This window comes from Lampetra fluviatilis, chromosome 9 (genome assembly GCF_964198595.1).
Source record: "Lampetra fluviatilis chromosome 9, kcLamFluv1.1, whole genome shotgun sequence".
Taxonomy (NCBI): Eukaryota; Metazoa; Chordata; class Hyperoartia; order Petromyzontiformes; family Petromyzontidae; genus Lampetra; species Lampetra fluviatilis.
The window spans coordinates 1,629,344-1,648,134 of NC_136283.1; the positions used below are offsets into that span (position 1 = coordinate 1,629,344).

Consider the following 18,791-nt stretch of genomic DNA (forward strand, 5'->3'; position numbering starts at 1 on the left):
GCCTCGCGCGCGCGCGTGTGTGCGCGTGTGTGTGTGCGTGTGTGTGTGCGCACGTGTGTGTGTGTGCGCGTGCACGTGTGTGTGCGTGCGTGTGTGCGCGTGTGTGTGCGTGTGTGTGTGCGTGTGTGTGCACGTGTGTGTGTGTGTGCGCGTGCACGTGTGTGTGCGTGCGTGTGTGCGCGTGTGTGTGTGTGTGCGTGTGTGTGCGCGTGTGTGTGCGTGTGTGTGTGTGCACGTGTGTGCGCGTGTGTGTGTGTGTACAGGTGTGTGGGGGGGAGGGAAGCGGTAGTGCAGAGGTTAACGCGCTGCGCTACGAAGGTGACGATTATCTGAACCGGTTCTGGGCCTCGCCTAGATCGGCTCAGCCTCTAATGCGTATCTGGTGCGGTGTATATACAGCGCCACGACGAAGACAAAGGCGGTCGGACGTGATGCTGGCCACCCACTCCCTCGTGTGCCGTGCCGGCCTTCATACGTGTTCGCTAACAGCACTTGCCCCAACAGTCTGTTTAGGCTATACGGGGGATCTTTGTCTTCGGTGTGCGGTTGCAACCTAGGTTCAACCCCGACACCACGCACGGCAGCGCAGCGACGGTGGCGAGCTTGTGAGACTCATCCCATGGTCCACCTCGAAATGCCTCACCTCCACGCGTCTCGAGCCATCCCCCAAACCCTCACCTCTCTCCACATTCCTCACCCAACCGATTCCTCACCACCCAACTCCAGATGATCAACACTGGCGGATCAGCATCGCCCGTAAGCGGGGCTGCCTCATGCCAACACCCTGATCACTCCACCTCTCCAGTCGTGGATCAAATTCAAGATCGCATTCAGCATCTTAAAGATCCTCCACTGACTCGCCTCTGCCTAAGTCTCTCCTCCCATGTCACTCTCCTACCTCTCCCCTCCCATCTCACTCTACTCTCTCCTACGCGCACTCTCCTACCTCTCCCCTCTCATCTCACTCTACTCTCTCATCCACGCACTCTCCTACCTCTCCCCTCTCAACTCACTCTACTCTCTCCTCCACGCACTCTCCTACCTCTCCCCTCTCATCTCACTCTACTCTCTCCTCCACGCACTCTCCTACCTCTCCCCTCTCATATCACTCTACTCTCTCCTCCACGCACTCTCCTACCTCTCCCCTCTCATCTCACTCTACTCTCTCCTCCACGCACTCTCCTACCTCTCCCCTCTCATCTCACTCTACTCTCTCCTCCACGCACTCTCCTACCTCTCCCCTCTCATCTCACTCTACTCTCTCCTCCACGCACTCTCCTACCTCTCCCCTCTCAACTCACTCTACTCTCTCCTCCACGCACTCTCCTACCTCTCCCCTCCCATCTCACTTCTTGCACCTGGACTCGAAGAGGGGCATGGAGTCGACAGCACGGATGGCTGAGTTGTACCGAGTTCCAGACTATGGGGTGCAGCAGAGGAGAATGGAGCGACCTCCTGCTGAGTGAAGGTTGACTGCGGGCTTTGACAGGGAGCTTCGTGGATTGAGATCGGGCACATTCCGAGTGATTTTTGTTCAACGGGGAACCACCATTAGTCGAGGGAATGAAGTGTAATTAACGGGGAGTGTGGGTGCCTTGTGACTGCGGCTGTACCTGCTGCACTACCAAGGCACCGCAGAGTGCGTGCGAGGCTTTGTGTGTGTTCGTGCTGCGTGAGCGCTGTGAATGAGTACACCTGTAATGACCGAGAATTGAGGGAGCAGGGAAAGATATGAGGGGAGGGGGGGAGTGAGGACATACTGGTTCGGGGATGTTCAGATGCCCATCATAATTACTGGGGGGGTGGGTGGGGTTCGTGTAATTAGTGTCAGCTGCGGAGCTGGGTGGAGGCTCTTGAACTCCGATATAAGAGCCGGGTTCAGAGCCAGGAGGGGCCTCTCGCTCTCTCTGCGTGTCGCTGCTGCCGCATCGCGTCTTCGTCCACCTCTTTGTCTGCGCGGGTGACGCGGGGCTACCCAGACCCGCTGGAGGCAGAGGCGCGTTGTGTACCTGCCTGGACGTGGGACACGTTGGACGCGCACCCTGTGAACTGTTCTGGACGTACCCACGACTCTTGCCTAACGCCACGTAGCGGTCACAATACATCACTGCCCTTAGTCCGTCCACTGCTGGAGGAAGGCCACCCCCACGCCGCGTGGGTGTGGATTCATCACGACGATGGCCAGTGCGGATTGGTGGAGCGGGGAGGTTGGGGGGGCAGAACTGGTTCACTGATCTTAGCCGTGGCTGGGTATCGAACTCGGCTCGCCGGGGTGCGTTGCGTAAGAGCGCTAAACGCAGTCGAAATGAAACGACATAAAAATCGCCAATAATTTGTAGATTTCTTCCTCATGTGTTTTTGTTGTGCCTTCTGAGACTCGAAGAAGAGGGCGTCGTCTCTCCGCAACTGCCTACCAGCTGTGCGGCTGCTTGCTGCTGCTGCTGCACGTGTGGTTGGTTTGTCGGCATTTAGGGTGAATTAACAGCAGCACCGTGCACACCCCCATGCCCATTCTCCTGCTCCCAACGCCGTTTTCAATATTTAATGCGATTTTTTATGAAAAACTTTCAGGCGGAGTTTTAAGATAAATCATTACAAATGCATGAAATTCAATGCAAATCGGCGAAAAATCGCGTGCCTATAAATCATGTAGAGCCCTTTATATATTTTTTGAGACATTAATCCGCACGGACAAAATGCGGTCTGCGTGAGATAACATCTGTCAAATCACATGACCTTTTTTGTCATATCACATGACCGTGAACGGCGGCGGTGTGATCTGATCGAGGCTGGCAAGCGGCAAACCGCACTCGGGCAAACGTAATAACGTGGAAACGCGCCGCGCGCGGAGAGGGCCGGTCCTGCTGCCCTGCCGCCGCTGCCGCCGCTGCTGCCGCTGCCGCTGTGTTCACCGCTGTGCACCGCTGGCCCGGTGGCCTGGTGAGTGTCGCAGGGCGGCAGGCTACGGGGGAACGCACGCACCCACGGAGAACCGCGGGACCAAAACCCCGAGTGCACGCTATCAACTAAGCACCCCCCCCCCCGCCCTACACATCGCCCGATATTTAATCTCGATGGCGCTGTCGGCGTCACGTCGCGACGCGCCGACGTTGTCGCTCGAGGTCTCTCGCGAGGCGGTGCAACGCTTCGTGTTGTGGACAAGGGCCCACTGAAGCGGATGTTGCGACGCTACCTCTTGAGATACCTGCAAGTGGACGCTCTGGGAGTGACATTTTCCGCGTGATAGTCGAGCCGATAATTTAATTCCTAGAGCTGGAGTTTTGGGCAAAAATTATACGCGGAACCAAATATTAAATGTGATTATTTTTGCGTGTGTGTGTCTGCAGTCATTGGTGACCGGTCTGAGACCATCAATGCACTCCCTTTGAGAACCCGGTGTCAAAATCCAGGCGGTTGCCTGGATTCGAACCCAGCCCCTCGGTGGAGCCAGCTCGACAGCACGTCACTCTGAGCCAGCGGTGACCCGGCGGGTCAATAATGTATTGTTGGAGGGCATGGATGCCCGCAGGGATGGGGGAGGCAGGAGAGGGGAGTAGTTTATACAATCTTACTTTTGTAAAGTACCGTTTAGTAACAGACCAACTACAGTAACTCGAATCTAACCAACTAGAGGGGCTCTTCCACCCGCAGCTGCGCGAGTGGGACATTTCAGGCGCTGTGCCTTTAGCTTCTCGGGAGGATCTGACGGGAGCCGGGCACGGCGAGGTCGCAACGGAGTGGTGGGTGGGGGCCCCGGACCCAGCGCGAGCCCCCCCTAGCGGTCGCGCGGAATCGCTGCACTCAGCACGGGGTTCGTGGGGGGGCTAAACTTTTTATTATTTTAGCAGGTAAGGGGCCGTCCATAAATGACGTCACGCGATTTTGGACGATTTTTGACCCCCCCCCCCCCTCCTAGTCACACGGCATCACAAAAATTCAGACCCCCCCCCTCAAATATGACATCACAAAGCTCTGCCCCCCCCAAATAAAACGTGCTTCAAATCGCTTTAAACTATTGTCATTGTAGTGCGTATTTATTGTGGCGCTGCACTCTGATGTTGTAGGAGTGTTGTTATAACAATTAGTGTTGTTACAACAATTCTATATTTATTTAAAGTTGCGCATTTTGATGTGACGTCACATTTCTCAAACCCCCCCCCTCTTCACACATCGTCACAAATGTCTGACCCCCCCCCCTAGGTGCGTGACGTCATTTATGGTCAGCCCCTGATGATGGTGAGTATCGTGTGCTCGTCTTGCCAAGCCAGGCGACAGCCGATTCATCAGCAGCGTGCAGAGGGAGGGAGGGCGATCACTAGGCACGCGTTTGCCAGGGCCCAGATTGTTTATCTCCAGTTCCGTGCAGCCAGCCCATGCAAAATGCTCCTCTCGCCGGATGACAACGTTAATTATCTTTGCTGTTAACACGCTCTAAAATGTGCAGGTTATTTATTTTATTTATTTTTCCACATTGCACCCCGACCACATGCCCACCCACGCAGCAAACGCCCCCCCCCCCCCCAAACTGCTGCCCAACTGCCCACAAACACTCCCCGGAGAGCCCTCAACAGACTGTTGGGGCAAGTGCTGTTAGCGAGCACCTATTAAGGGCCGGTATGGTGCACGACAAGGTTGCAGGGTGGTCAGCGGCAATAACCGAGCCGCCTTTATCTCCCCAGTTGTGATATTTTACACGTGACGCGAGGTACGTATTTCAGGCTGAGTAAACCTAGGAGAGGCCCAGACCAGGTTCAGAAATCACCCGCTACTGATGTGAGCAGTGGCCGGGAATAGAACTCAGGTCGCCAGTTTCGTAGTGCAGTGAGCTAAGCGCTCTGCCCAAGCAAGAACCACATGCAAACGGAAACACGCGCAGACACGTGTGTAGTTTCTGATGTACATGCACAAACACACTTACGCATGCACTTAACGAACACACCGAGGCTGCAATGTGTGACAATGCACATTAAGGAAAACTTTCCAATTACATGACTATTGAATCTCTCTGCGGAGACTGTCGCGTCTTGTTTGACACAGAGGTGTTCCCGCTCGACGAGGAATAATCAGATTTCGACGCGGGCCTAAGCGGCACGCCGCAAAGTCAATTTGAGTCAAAATCAGAACCAAACGCGGCACAAATTCCTAAAGTGAACGGCGGCGAGCGGCGGAAAAAAGCGAGTTGGCAGTGGTGCTCCAAGAGATCAAAAAAACATGCCAGTACCACTACCATCTTCATTAGCATTTTACTATCATAATAATACAATAATACTAAGTACAATTATTTAGTCACGAAGGCCACGCCGAGTCCGTCCCAGGACTCGGCTCCCTGGATTGTTTGAGATGTTTGGCCAATGCCATTAATGAGCGCTCGGGGTTCGCGCGTGTGAGAAAATCATCGTCCTCTAACACACGCGACCCGTGCATCGTTCCCGCGGGAGTTTTGAATGCCCGTATCTCAAATGAGTGGCATGATGACGAAAGGCGCAATTGGAATCAAATGTGCTTCTTTTCTTTGCGTGTGTAACTTTTGTGAAAGCACGAGCGGCACAGAGAGGAGCACACGAATTAGGAATGGCGCGCAACTTAAAGGCCACGTTGATGGTGAAGGACAGTGCGGGCTTGCGCAATAGCTGTCGCTGGGAGAGGGGACGGCCGTTGGTCCAGACCACGGAGAGACTCGAGAGAGTGGCAGCCACGGGAGAGGACATAGCCTTGGGTACGTCCACCGCGACAGATGGAACGATATAACATCAGTTTGCTTGTATGCAGGAGTTAGGTGGATTGTTGCACCACTACCCATGGTGGACACTTCCCGTGGTGGACACTACCCGTGGTGGACACTGTGGTGGACACTTCCCGTGGTGGACACTGTGGTGGACACTACCCGTGGTGGACACTTCCCGTGGTGGACACTGTGGTGGACACTGTGGTGGACACTACCCGTGGTGGACACTTCCCGTGGTGGACACTGTGGTGGACACTTCCCGTGGTGGACACTGTGGTGGACACTGTGGTGGACACTACCCGTGGTGGACACTTCCCGTGGTGGACACTGTGGTGGACACTACCCGTGGTGGACACTACCCGTGGTGGACACTGTTGTGGACACTTCCCGTGGTGGACACTGTGGTGGACACTGTGGTGGACACTACCCGTGGTGGACACTTCCCGTGGTGGACACTGTGGTGGACACTACCCGTGGTGGACACTACCCTTGGTGGACACTGTGGTGGACACTACCCGTGGTGGACACTACCCGTGGTGGACACTTCCCGTGGTGGACACTGTGGTGGACACTACCCGTGGTGGTCACTGTGGTGGACACTACCCGTGGTGGACACTGTGGTGGACAATGCCGTGGTGGACACTGCCGTGGTGGACACTGCCGTGGTGGACACTACCCGTGGTGGACACTTGTAGTAGCGTTGGCAACCACAGGTGGTACCGACCAACCAGCCAAACCCCGCCAGGCTCAGGGGCCCAGTGGTGTCCAGCGCGATCACCTTGAGAGTTGGCCTGCAGAAGGCCGATGCTGTCGTCAAAATGCATGGACTTGATGTTGAGTGAAGCGAGGATGCACTCCTTGTCCTGCAGGGACGGGTCCTCGATGTTGTTCTGGTTCGCCGACAGGATGACGCACATGTCGCACAGGTTGATGTTGACAGCCCTGAGGTCGGCGCGGCTCAGCGGCGAGCCCTGTGCCGGGGAGCGGGAGCGCAAAGAGGTCGGGTTAGCCGGGATGGCGCGGACGGCACGATCACCGCCTTGCTCGAGCCATCGCTGGCGGAAGGGCCTCCACCTCAGGGAGCTCCGGAGGGCCACCCACCCAGAGGGTATTTGGCCTGCTCTTGCAAGCTGGCCATACATATATGGGGTGGGTTTTGACGTAGGAATTAGAAAGGTTCCTGGCAGCAGCAACAACAAAGGACAAACACCTCGCCGAGGTCGAGCACCGAAGGATTATTGCGCAACAAACGATGAAATAAGAAAAAAATGTATCACCAGTTTTTCAATGGGCGTATGAATACGGTTGTTACCTAGTAGCAGCATTGCCCCCCCTACTGGCAGACTCACGCCCAGTTGATGGAGGCGTTCCGGCCACTGGAGGTTGCCCTCGGCACTGCAGTGGGTGAGCTGTGTGATGCACGGCGCCTCGAGATGCTGACGCATTAGGAGGCCTCGGTGTGCAAATCCGTATCCTCGTATTTGCATAATTAAATACCCAACGAGAGAGAGGTGAAGAAACTGCCAGGTTGGTATCGCCCCTTATGGCGGCGTAACTTATCAACGCCACTTCTGGAAATCTGGCCACGGTTAACATCAGTGGCGATGATCTAAACTTGGTCCTGAGCCACCCCCCCCCTCCCCCATAAGGTCAACTCAACAGCCATAACCGAGTACCTGGAGCGGTGTATAAAGCATGAGGACGAGGAAGACAAAGGCGGTCAGGCGTGGTGCTGGCTCCACCACCCTCTCATGCACTGTGCCGGCCTCCATAAGGCTCACAGCACTTGCTCGAACAAACCCGCGTAGGCCACACGGAGGATTTACCGGGCAATGCCATCGCAGTCGCTCGTAATCCAAGTGTGGCTTTGCGGGTTGGGCAGTGCGTGGGAATATCTCCTCTCAAGCTTCCGCCTACGGGCCGCTTGCGGGGGCACCTTCTACAACGGTCGAATTATACCCCTCCGGACGATCGCACCGCAATTCAAGTAGCTCGGCAGAAGGAATGCTGCACTTAGATAACCGCACTTGGATTGCACGGGCCGAGAGGCCCTTGCCTCGCGTGCCACTCGGAGCTTCCTCGCAGCCCCTCTGTGCGCCGTGCCAGCCTTAATACGCCGCTCGTTAACAGCCGCTCGTGTCCAACCACCTACATAGGCTACATCGGTCGCCTTCACCCATTTTCAGGTGGGGTGGGCGGCACGTTCGCCGATAAAACATCAGGCGTGTATTGTCGGGGGGCCCCCACATCAGGGGCCACACTAAAGGCCACCAGGAGCCGCGAGTGGCCAGCCGGCCTTGCAATGAAGAGCCACCGGGCTGCACGGTGGGTGAGGGCGGGGGAGAGGGGGGCGGATTTTTGTTGGTCCCTTATCTTGCACGTAACTCGCGGCCGTGACCTCGAGCGGAATGGCGAACTCTCTCCTGTGGGCCGTCTCACCGGGATGATGGAGATCTTGGGGAAGTTGTGCAGCGACTCCCACTCGCGGCGGATGTACTCGAGGGTGCCCACGAACACGATGTGCTTCAGCTCGTGGTAGTGGAAGTTGCTCGCACGCAGCGGCATCACGAAGTTGCGCAGGCCGATGAGCGCCGACTTGGCGTCCCCAAAGATGCAGACGACGACGTGGCCACTCAGCACAGTCATGGACGCCTCGCTGCGCGTCTTTGGTGGGGGGCGGGGGGCGTGCAAGAGGTGATGTCAACAAGAGGCAGGAGGATGTGTCAGGCCGAGACGTTGGCAGCCTCTTTCCTATGAGACTGCGCCAACTTATTGGGTGAATGTGCGATACTACTTCGCAAACGGTGACATTTCTCAATACTTTTGGAATGCTCTCCAGGTAATGTTGGGAGCCGTACTGCATTATTTGCGTTCGTCCCTATGTCTCTCCATCCAGTGTGTCATACAGGACTCATTATAAGCTCATAAACAGGTCCAACAGCAAGTGTTAACGGCTCCGTTGGGAATCGATGACCTTTGTGCGTGTGTACGTATGTGTGGCTAAAGCACAGCAAGTTGGCACAGTAGGGGGCACAGGTGGTGCATCAGCCAGTCGTCTCAGTCGTCTCAGTCAGTCTTCCCGTGGCACCTGGGTCTGCCCCGTGACCTCCTGCCAGTGGGCGTTCGACACTTCACGTGGCCTCAAGATGCACATGGCCTGGCACAAGCGTCGTGGTGACGTCACCGCCACTTAGTGGCGAATGGCGGTTGTTGTTGTTGTTGTGTGTGTGCGTGTGTATGCGTGCGTGTTTCTCTACCAGGATAACCCTCTCGATGTCGCGGGACGGACACCAGTGGAACATGCCGGTCGAGTCGTACTTCTTGATGTTGCAGTCCATGTCCTCTGCTTTCTCGGTGCCCGGGATGGCCAGCAAGTCATGCCTACGCAGTACGTGTATCGGTACGCAGAGTGACACATCCATGACGGTGAGAATAGCTCTCAGGCTACCGAGCATAGCCACATTTAACAAGGCAGTTATGCTTCTCTGCTTTATGCAAACTCTGGAAGGTGAAAATCATGCATACATCAGCTTCATTTCAGTTTAATACGCAGGCTTGCGCGACCAATATTCGTAATAAAGGTTTTTGGGTTAGATCGCCTAAGTATAAATGTGTCGTAACCCTCCATTACCCGACACAGCCAATTAGTAAGGGATTTCTCACGTAACCAAAACGCCAATTGGTTACTACTTCAGCCCACCAGTGTGTTGGAGAGTAAATCCACAACATTTACAAATTGAGTACGACGTTTGGAATTGGCTTCATTCAAACCCCCTTTGTTGCCCAGTCTCATATCGAAAGCCAGTCCGGTCCAGACCACCGGTCACCAAACCTCAGCCGCCCATGTGCCCCAACCCTAACCATAACCTCCCCGTCTTCTATGTGCAACACCGCACCAATTTCTATTGGCGAGTCGTTGCGTATCCACGTGTATTGTCGCCGCGACGCTGCACCGCATTCCACCTTTCTCCTGCACGGTATCCACGCCGCAGCTAACGCCCTTCCCTTAGCGGACCGTTGGCTCGAGCGGCGTGTCACCGCCGCACTGGAGGAGGCCGAGGGACTGCTGCTCTCCGCCCGCTGCAGTCTACCAGCGGCCCGGAAAATATTCCTCGGCGAGAAACGAAGCCTCGGCAGATCGTCACCGGAGTTACCTGATGACGCGGGGTGGCGACGAATTGGGCGTCGTTCGGACCGCTCCGTTTTTCTGCTTCTTGTTGATGGGAGAGAGAGCTGAGGACTCATCGACTGAGGGGGGCGGGGAGGGTAGGGGGGATAGCAGGGTTAAAGGGCAACAGCAAGGACCATGCACACTCGCAAGCATTGGCGACGTCGGCATGTGGTCGCGTCACTCCCGTTAGGACTGCTCTACCACCCTATCGCCATGCACCACGTATTAGTAAGGGATTGTCCGAGGTGAACGTCTGCGACCAAACTTCACGAAACTTATGCCACGTTACATTTATTACAATAACACACAAAGCCCTCTTTTTTTTGTCAAGAAGTCACTGCCTGGATGAAGACCTTGCTGCTCTATTGCTATCCATTCTGCCACACAGAGGCATCCGCACGTCCCTCCATAGTAATTCCTTTGGACAATGGACAATGGAAAGTAGAAAAGCAATCCGGCGCTTTGTAAAGAACAAAATGTATATTCTGTAAAAAAAAAAACGCGCCACGGTGGAATATTTCAGGTGGAACGCGATGATAACCGCCAACCGATTTGCGCGTCCAGAGATAAACGATGGAAATGAAGAGGGGAGTCGGGGCGTGGGACGCGGGGCGAACTCGCTCCGGGGCGATGTTCGTGGAGCTCGCCGCGTCACTGCGTGAGTGGCGTCGGTCGTCACAGAGACAGGCGGATTTGCAGGATAAGAGCAGGTAGCTGAAAAAGAGACGATCCTGGGAAGAAAGAGAAACCAGGACAGGTGGCAACCCTACCCCCCTCCCACACGTGTACACAGCGCCCTTGGACGATGTGCACAGTGCAGGATGTCGCCATGTGTACATGTACACGTGTACATGTCAACGTACAGCCTTTCGTCAATCCACTGGTGGATGAAGACCTCTCCAAGACATGCAGGTCATTCGGGTCTGTTTGACCATACTTCCCCACACTGGTCAACGTGGATTCGGTGAAGGTGGGCAGCATAGACGGAGTATAGTACACAGAGGCGGCCCTAGACTAGCTGCCAGCAACTGGCGCCCGAGGGCGAACCATGTGATCGGAGCCCCGAACCCCGAGGGCAGATCCAGGCTGAGGTTTTTGGTAAACTGGGAAACAGATGCATAATGATTCGGTTTGTCCGTCCATCCATCTGTCCAACCAATACATTTTCAGAAATGTTGAGAAATGCATTATAAGTGATATTCCCTTCGTACGTGCACGAGAATTGAAATAATAACATCTTCGTTATTTTATTTGTATTTTTTGTCGGTTTCCCCCCCTCCAATTTGGCGCCCCACTGAACTTGGAGCCCGAGGCGACCGCCTAGTTCGCCTATAGGGACGGGCCACCCCTGATAGTACAGTACAACAATGACTCACCGCACTGCCCTCTACTGCCCATATTGCAATACCAGTTACATGCCGTATTGGATTTAAACGGGTTTGTTTGACCGTACGATAGAGAAACCCCAGGATAATCTACGCCCCACGGGATGCAAAACATGTGGACTGCTGCTGTACGGGCCGGTGAACACGCAACGCACAGAGAAGTCCTCAGATGTCACCCGGCCCCCCTCCACTGTGGCCCAAGAGGTCAGAGCGCTCAGTCAGCAGCACCAAGAGTCCCGAGTTCGAATCCGGGTCTCGGCCACCCTTACTTAAAAACTGCGTTCTCAAGTTCTCGTGCGCTGACTGTCTAGGCCCCGGTCACCGCCAAAGGCTGCACAGAAGTGGTCTTCAATTTGGTTTTGAACCTCCAGCTCCGCGGATTGGGTCGGCTGTCAATGCGACAAAACCAAATCCCGTGCCAGCAGAGCGTGCGGGGAAGGTGCGCCCTCTGTTGTCCACGCGAAGGGTTTGTCGAAAGAAGAAGAAAAAAACGTTCCGCACGAATATCTCGCGAAACACACGGACTCGCGCCACTGCGCCGAGGGCTTCCGTGAGGATTCTTTTGCCCCGTGAGCTGACGCCAGTAGCGCGCCCGGGGGACTCGGTTTGGGAAGGAGACCAAAAGGGCGCGCGTAGGGAGAATGCCGCTGCCACGGTGACGAGGGGCGATTTGCTCGTGGCGGGACGGTGTGGTCACAGGCGGCGTGCGAGATGCGCTGCATCGGAGGTAACTCAGCGGTGGTGCGCTCTTCCGATTTGGCTCCACGTAACGGTAAAATGATAACGCTCGCAAAAATAAACAAGTAAACATCCAGCAGCGATAGGAAAAACGCAGAATTTAAACAAAAATGCGTAAAAGCAATATCTGATGTGATAATTTAAATATAAGGAAGGAGAAAAAAAAAATCTAAGAAAGCAGATCAATTAGAAGCCAATTGCTGTGGCCAGGAATCTAACTCGGGTCACCGAGTACAGAGCATTAACCACTGCGCTACCGCTCCACCCATGATACCTTAACACTTCCCATGAATCTTTCCGACAGTTGTGGCTCAGATATTTGGACTTTTTATTTTATTTTTGATCACCCAGGTCACTCGCTCTGGCAAGTGAGACCCGTGTACACTGTTGGGCTCTCGCCTACTTCAACAAAGTAAACGAGTTACCCCGAGACATCAATGTAAAGGTGCAGCCCTGCAATTGCTGATTCGTGCCAAGATACACGCTGTCCGAGGCCATGGCAAGCAGTTCAGAATGGGGTCGAAGTCATCTAGCGATGTTGAGGTCAAGATCGTCGTAGACGCGACTGCCCCCCACCCCCCGTCATAGGAACGTGGAACTTCCTCCACTGGATAGGGGCCACCAAAGGTTTGATGAGTGGCACCCAACATTCGTTTGAGCTTTGGGGCACGATCACCTCGTGAACGTGGCTTTGGTCAACCTACGTTTGCTCTCTTGGCAGGCTGCATGGCCCACATGGTTTGCGTTAACTGTCTAAGAAGATGTGCTGCGTGCTATTTATTTGAAGGTAATGGCAGCGGTTATGACGACAGGCCGCAGGGCACTAACTCTAGAGCAATGCAAAAAGCAAAGTGGTTGCATTTTCAAAAACGAAACGAAGCAAAGCAAATAACTTACGTGATTGGATTAATCCATTAACAAAGTACTTGGCTGCAAAGAATGAAAATGATAAACACGAAGTTATGTTGAGAGAACAGAAATGGAAAAGCACAAGGATAGCACAATGGAGAAAACGAGAGAATGAGCGCACACAGTTTTGCATCCCTCTAAATGTCCGTCCGATGATTATTATTGTTTCAAGTAACCTGGTTTTTTTTGTCTCGTATGTCACGCGGACACAATTGCAACGTTTCTCATGGCAGGTTGAAGCACTCGCAAGAGCGTAGGGGTACACTGCATTCTAAAACAACAAGGACACCATTGTATAGTGAAAACAAAAGCTTAGCCATGGATAAATAAATAACAACAACAACATCGCTGCGTAGGTGTTCGCAGGCTGTGCTATACAGCTATTCGACTGTGCTTTTGAGTCGCACTGCACGGTGTACGACATGGTGCCCGACGTTTCGCTGCTAAATAATTCACTCTCTGGAAAAGCTCCGAGGACGCGGCACGAAACGTCGGACACCGAAGCCCAACATCACGCGGTAGGTGGCAACCCGAAAACACATCCGAGAGCCAACAAAAAAACATGTATTTTTTTACAAAATCCTTTCGAACGTTCTACCAAGCGCTGCCTTCTACACAAACAGCCGAGCCAATCAGCAGGCGGACGACGAAACACAGCGAGTGCATGCGACATGAGCCACGCGTGACATCACGTGACGGCGAAGACGGGACGAGACGGGACAGCGGCGGACGGACAGGCGGAATGTCAAACTTACAGGTGCGGAAAGTGGTTGGGAAATCATGAACAGAGAGGGACGAGAAGGGCGGCACCGTCCTGTCGGTGTGCCGCGGGGAGGTGGACATGCAACATGCTTGTTTCAGCCTCTGGTAGAATGACGGCTTGACTGGGATGTGGTGGAAAAGGAGGAGGAGGGAAGGCAACGCAGTGTTAGTCCACAAACAGGGGAAAGTATTGGGGGGATGGGGGTGGGGGGAGAGGTGAAAGAAACAACAAGAGGCAGAATGAGAGGACAATAAATGAAAATGTAAAAATGGTCAGAAATGCACAGAGCCAAGTTCCATCACCTGGTAGTCAGCCCCTTGTGTGAAGGTCGGCAAGGTGTGGACATCTTTATAACAATCATTAAAATGATGATGGACACTCATTTGTAGCCCTTTCTCCGTTCATTAGCAGATGAAGGCTTCCCCACGCCGTGTCCATCACGGGCGTTTTGTGACCACACTTCACCGTGCCGGTTCTATTGCGGGTTGGTAAAAATAAGGAAGGCCCCAGGACCGGTTCAGATATCATTCGACGCTGCTGTCTGCCGTCGCGGGGAACAGTTGGAATGTTTTTACACGTCACACTATGTGCTTATTTTGTGCTTATGGGCTAACCACTGCGCCACCACCCCCTCTGCCCCAGCATTTTAATAATGCACAACCTTTGTCAATCCAGTGGTGAAGGCAGGGTTCCCCATGGTGTATATGTATTAGCACATTACCATTGGGGCACTTGCTATTGATTCCCAGCTGCAACAAGCGCAAAGCCAGTGCCTCGCATCACTTGGACGCAACGTAGGATAACGACTTCGCACGTCGGTTTTCGCAGCCAACGTCTTGAGTCATAATTGATACTTGGGTTAGGCTTCATTCATTACGCGGCCGAACTCAAAACATCAATTACGAGTTGTGGCAATAACCCCCGAATACATCCTGCGGCAAAAAATATTAACATCGACAAAGCACAGGCAAATTATTTATGTCGGAAAGCCTCGCTGGAATCTCAAGACCCATTTTCGGGATAGGTACCCGCTACACCCGGGGGTTTTTGGCCCATTCCAAATCAGCGAGCGTCTGGCTTCATGTGGAAGGAGGACCCATCATGGGCCCTGCCGACACGCCACCACCGCCACACTGTGGCAGGAAGCGGAGGGTAGGGTCGGGAGTGGGGTGAGACACATTGCTGAGCTGTCAATTTGTGGTGGCCAGATTCGCTTCCACAAACCAAGTTAGTACCTCAGTGGGCTTTGCCCGGTAGGATGGGGATGGTTTAGTTGCATTTGCATGTTTTTTGGATGATTTATTTGCCTTTGCCTGCACTTTGCGCTGCTATCGCGTCTTTTGCATTGTTTGTTGTTGCAACGGTCTTACCCCGTGCCCCTACCGGAGATCTGTGGGAAAAAAAGAGCTTCATGGCTCATCGGATTCCAACCAGCAGAATAAACAAATATTCTGACTGTGAAAATGTTCCACGGGAAATGCAACTGTGGCAATGAACTCCCCCTCCTCGGGTTTCAGCAGCCAACTGCCGCTCGTTCATTGGCTGTTCACGGCGGTGGAGGCAATGCCTCGCGCGGCTTGCTGCCTCCCCCTGGCGTCTTCTACGCTGAATAGCCGCCACTAAGCCCTCTGGGCTCCCTTGGCCGTGTGCGGATTTCCTGCATACAGCTCGTGACTTTACCGAAAGAACTAAGAGTATGAATCCTTGCAGTCACGAAAGCTTCAAATCTAGAATTAAGGTGAAGTGGGGCCAGAGATTCTCAATTCCCGGCGCCGCACGACACATCACCGCACAGCGGCTGTCCGTGATTACCCAACATCGGGCACGTGCAGTGCGTGCAAGCGGCCCGACTTGTTTATCGGTTTGGAAAGTTTGAGGTCATCGTGAAACAAAAAAAGGTGGGCTGTTGGCCGTGAGGGGGGGGGGGTGTTAAAGGCCTACGAGGAAGGGCAGTCGAAAAACACCGTAATGGGGTTTCCTTTGCACGCCCACTAGCATGCCCTACTCTCAGTGTTTCATTCCTTGGCAGCTTCGTCTTCCTCAGCCGTTGACCTTCCTCCACTCGGCGGGAGAGCGAAGTGGTGCACAATCGCAAGGCTGCGAGTTCAAATCCGGATTTGGCGGTTGACAGCCCATCGGCACTCTGGGGTCGATAAAATGAGCACCCACTTTGTGGGGAAACCAACAGTGCTTGTTCTATGGAGAGACTCGGCCCCGCCACGGGAATGTGGAATTCCCATCAAAGGATCAGAGTTGTGAACGGGAGATGAGCACTGGATTTTACCTGGGCAGCTGCCTCCTCCACCGGTCTCCCACTCTCTCTACGATCTCTCGCCAATTCCGTCCAGCACGCGCCTTCAACTCTCCTAATCCCATCCTGCCATCTCACCCACTAGTCCATCTAACTGTAGTCACCGAGTAGTGGATGACGCCTTCAATGGCACGCCGTGCAATGACACAAACTGCACTTTATGTTGCCACTAACAAAGCATCATTCAGTTGTGCACAGTCCTCTGGTACCGATAGTGAAACGTAAAGACAGACCGTGTGTGCGTAAAAAAAAAACCATAAGCCGAGGCCTTCTGTCGAAGCCCCCCGTCAACCTTCGCTTTGTGGGAGGTTGCACACAGTGTTGGTGTACGGTGCTTCTTCTGCAAAATTTTGCTGTCTTTTCTTGGATTTTCTGTTTGCACATAGTCACTTGAAGATGTTTTCTTGTTCATGTTTTTGTTTTTTGTTTGTTGCGGTTGCACCCGCTTCAAGAGCCGAATGGCTCACAGGGCTATACCTAATAAATGAACTTTAACTTGAACTTCTGCCATTCTGCTGCCCCGCAGCGTCTACAACTCCTTAATCACCGACTCCCTGGGCTTGTTCAAGGCCAGGCTCGAGACCTGCCTGCGTCTACGAGATGTGGTCGCACTCATGAGCTGAATACATCCAGATTGCGTTGTGATCTACGCATGAAAAAGGTTGAGCGCATCCTCTCGAAGGCACGATGGAGAACTCGCAGTGCTGTGTTGCCACCTGTTCTGGGTTTTCCCAGGACGGTGCTCATTTTGAGGCTAGCTGCTGTCCTGGCAAATCTGTTAAGTCGTCCTGGGACGTAACAAAATCCAGGTTTTGTCAGTTGCACAATAATAATAATGAACACATCTCTCAAGAAGAAGCAATTACATTAAGTTATCCCCTCTTTTGGTATTGTGAGATATTATTCTTTACGTAATATTAATTAATAAGTATGTATTTACCCAGAAAAGCCACACTGGGTCCTCTCTCAGGAGGGGGGGGGGGGTCTCGCATTGCGACGTTTGGTCAACACCGGTGGCATTGTTTGTGTTTAGATATGGGAGGAAATCGCAGAACCTGGAGAAACCCCGCGCAGAACAGGGGGAGAGCGTACACAGGCCCAAACAGAAAGTACCCATGTCAGGAAATCAAACCCAGGCCCTTCTTGCTGTAAGGCACGAGTGTGACCATTGTTACCACGTGTGTGTGTGTGAGTGAGTGTATGTGAGTGTGTGTGAATGTGTGAGTGTGTGTAAGTGTGTGTGAGAGTGTGTGAGTGTGTGTGAGTGTGTGTGTGAGTGTATGTGAGTGTGTGTGTGTGAGTGTATGTGAGTGTGTGTAAGTGTGTGTGAGAGTGTGTGAGTGTGTGTGTGTGAGTGAGTGTATGTGTGAGTGTGTGTGTGAGAGTATGTGTGTGGGTGTGTGAGTGTATGTGTGAGTGTGTGTGAGTGTGTGAGTGTGTGTAAGTGTGTGTGAGTGTGTGTGTGTGTAAGTGTGTGTGAGTGTGTATGTGAGAGTGTGTGTAAGTGTGTGAGAGTGTGTGTGAGTGTGTGAATGTGTGTGTAAGTGTGTGTAAGTGTGTGTAAGTGAGTGTGTGAGTGTGTGAGTGTGAGTGTGCTGAGCCTCTTTCTGCACCGTACGTCGCCAACCCGTGCTAATCGGAGGTGTGACGTCACGGAGAGGTCACGGCAAGGTCAGCCACGAGGCTACTTGCTGACAGCACTTGCCCCCACAGTCTGCTAAGGCTATACGGGGGATCTTTGTTTACTGCAGGGTGTCTCAAACTAAAATGACGAAGAGTAAAACGATTTGTTTTTCTCTTCCCATAAACGGCTGCTAAAGTGCCATGTGGCTCATATCGAAGGCAGTTCCACAGTTTCGTACGTAACGCTTCAGACACTTCAAAGGCATTGGGTGATTATTCGGACAAATCGTGAAGTGCCATTTTTTTTGTTTTGCCACAGTCTGTCCATTAAAGGGTGTACGTCAAACGGAGACCATTTACCGACTGGCTTTTGCCATGCACGCTGGGATTATGCCGATAACGATTTTAGTGCATTCAGGTTCATGGGCGTGTTGAAACCGCCAGGTCCACCAATTAGCCATGTCTCCTGAAGCTAAAGATAATCACGTTCAAAAACGGCCGCCCACGTGCATGCTACCAGGATGGGGCAGTGAAATGTTGAGGGCGCACTTGGCTAATGCTGGGCAGCCTCCCCACTCACCCATGGAATCCGCAACGAGAAGGCGGGCAGACAAAGTGCGTGCGTGTGTGCATGCGCGTAAAACTAATACATGTATGTATTCCATCAAGGTCCTTAAAATCTGCTGATCTCCAACTCTTCAGCACTCGCTCTTTTTGGTGATCGGGTTTTTGTTAGCATGGCACCCAAGCTATGGAACGCCTTGCTACTTGAAATCGGGCAATCAGAGTCGGTAGTTATATTAAAGTCAGCTTTGAAAAGCCATCTCTTTAAAGTGGCCTTCATTCTCTCGTTTGGTCGGTTGCCCCAGGTCTGTTTTTGTGCCATGCATAGCGATGAAATGTAATTATTTAATTATCATTGCGTGCGTGTCAGCGAAAGCTCCGCTGACCTCCTGTCAGCGGAGCCTTCGGCACTTCACGTGACGGCCTCAGAGTGCACCTAGCCTGGCGCAAGCGCCGCGTCGAAGCCACCGCTGCTTAAGTGGCGAGCGGTGGCGGCCGGCGGGCGGCACTCGCTGGCCCCGTCCCCCGTGGGTGCCGAGTGTTTACTCGCTTTCCACTCACAGCCCACTTGCTCCGAACGCGAGTTCAGATTTTTCCGCAGA

General features: G+C 53.4%; 1 protein-coding gene across 10 annotated transcripts in view; it reads right to left on the reverse strand.

Moving 5' to 3' along the window:
• The window catches only part of LOC144934103 (calcium-activated potassium channel subunit alpha-1a-like), a 106,397-nt gene that overhangs the window by 23,101 nt on the left and 64,505 nt on the right, over window positions 1-18,791 (reverse strand). For 9 of the 10 annotated variants that reach the window (XR_013637132.1, XM_078859494.1, XM_078859492.1 and 6 more), the window contains exons 19-23: window positions 13,684-13,812; window positions 9,880-9,973; window positions 8,983-9,106; window positions 8,165-8,389; window positions 6,504-6,696 (exon numbers count right to left, since the gene is read on the reverse strand). Coding sequence is in view for 9 of the 10 variants with exons in the window: in XM_078859494.1 (XP_078715620.1) it covers window positions 6,504-6,696; window positions 8,165-8,389; window positions 8,983-9,106; window positions 9,880-9,973; window positions 13,684-13,812 (765 nt within the window). In the remaining variant the exon portion in view is untranslated. The remainder of the gene's footprint in view (window positions 1-6,503; window positions 6,697-8,164; window positions 8,390-8,982; window positions 9,107-9,879; window positions 9,974-13,683; window positions 13,813-18,791) is intronic. The other variant, XM_078859497.1, reaches the window with a different exon arrangement.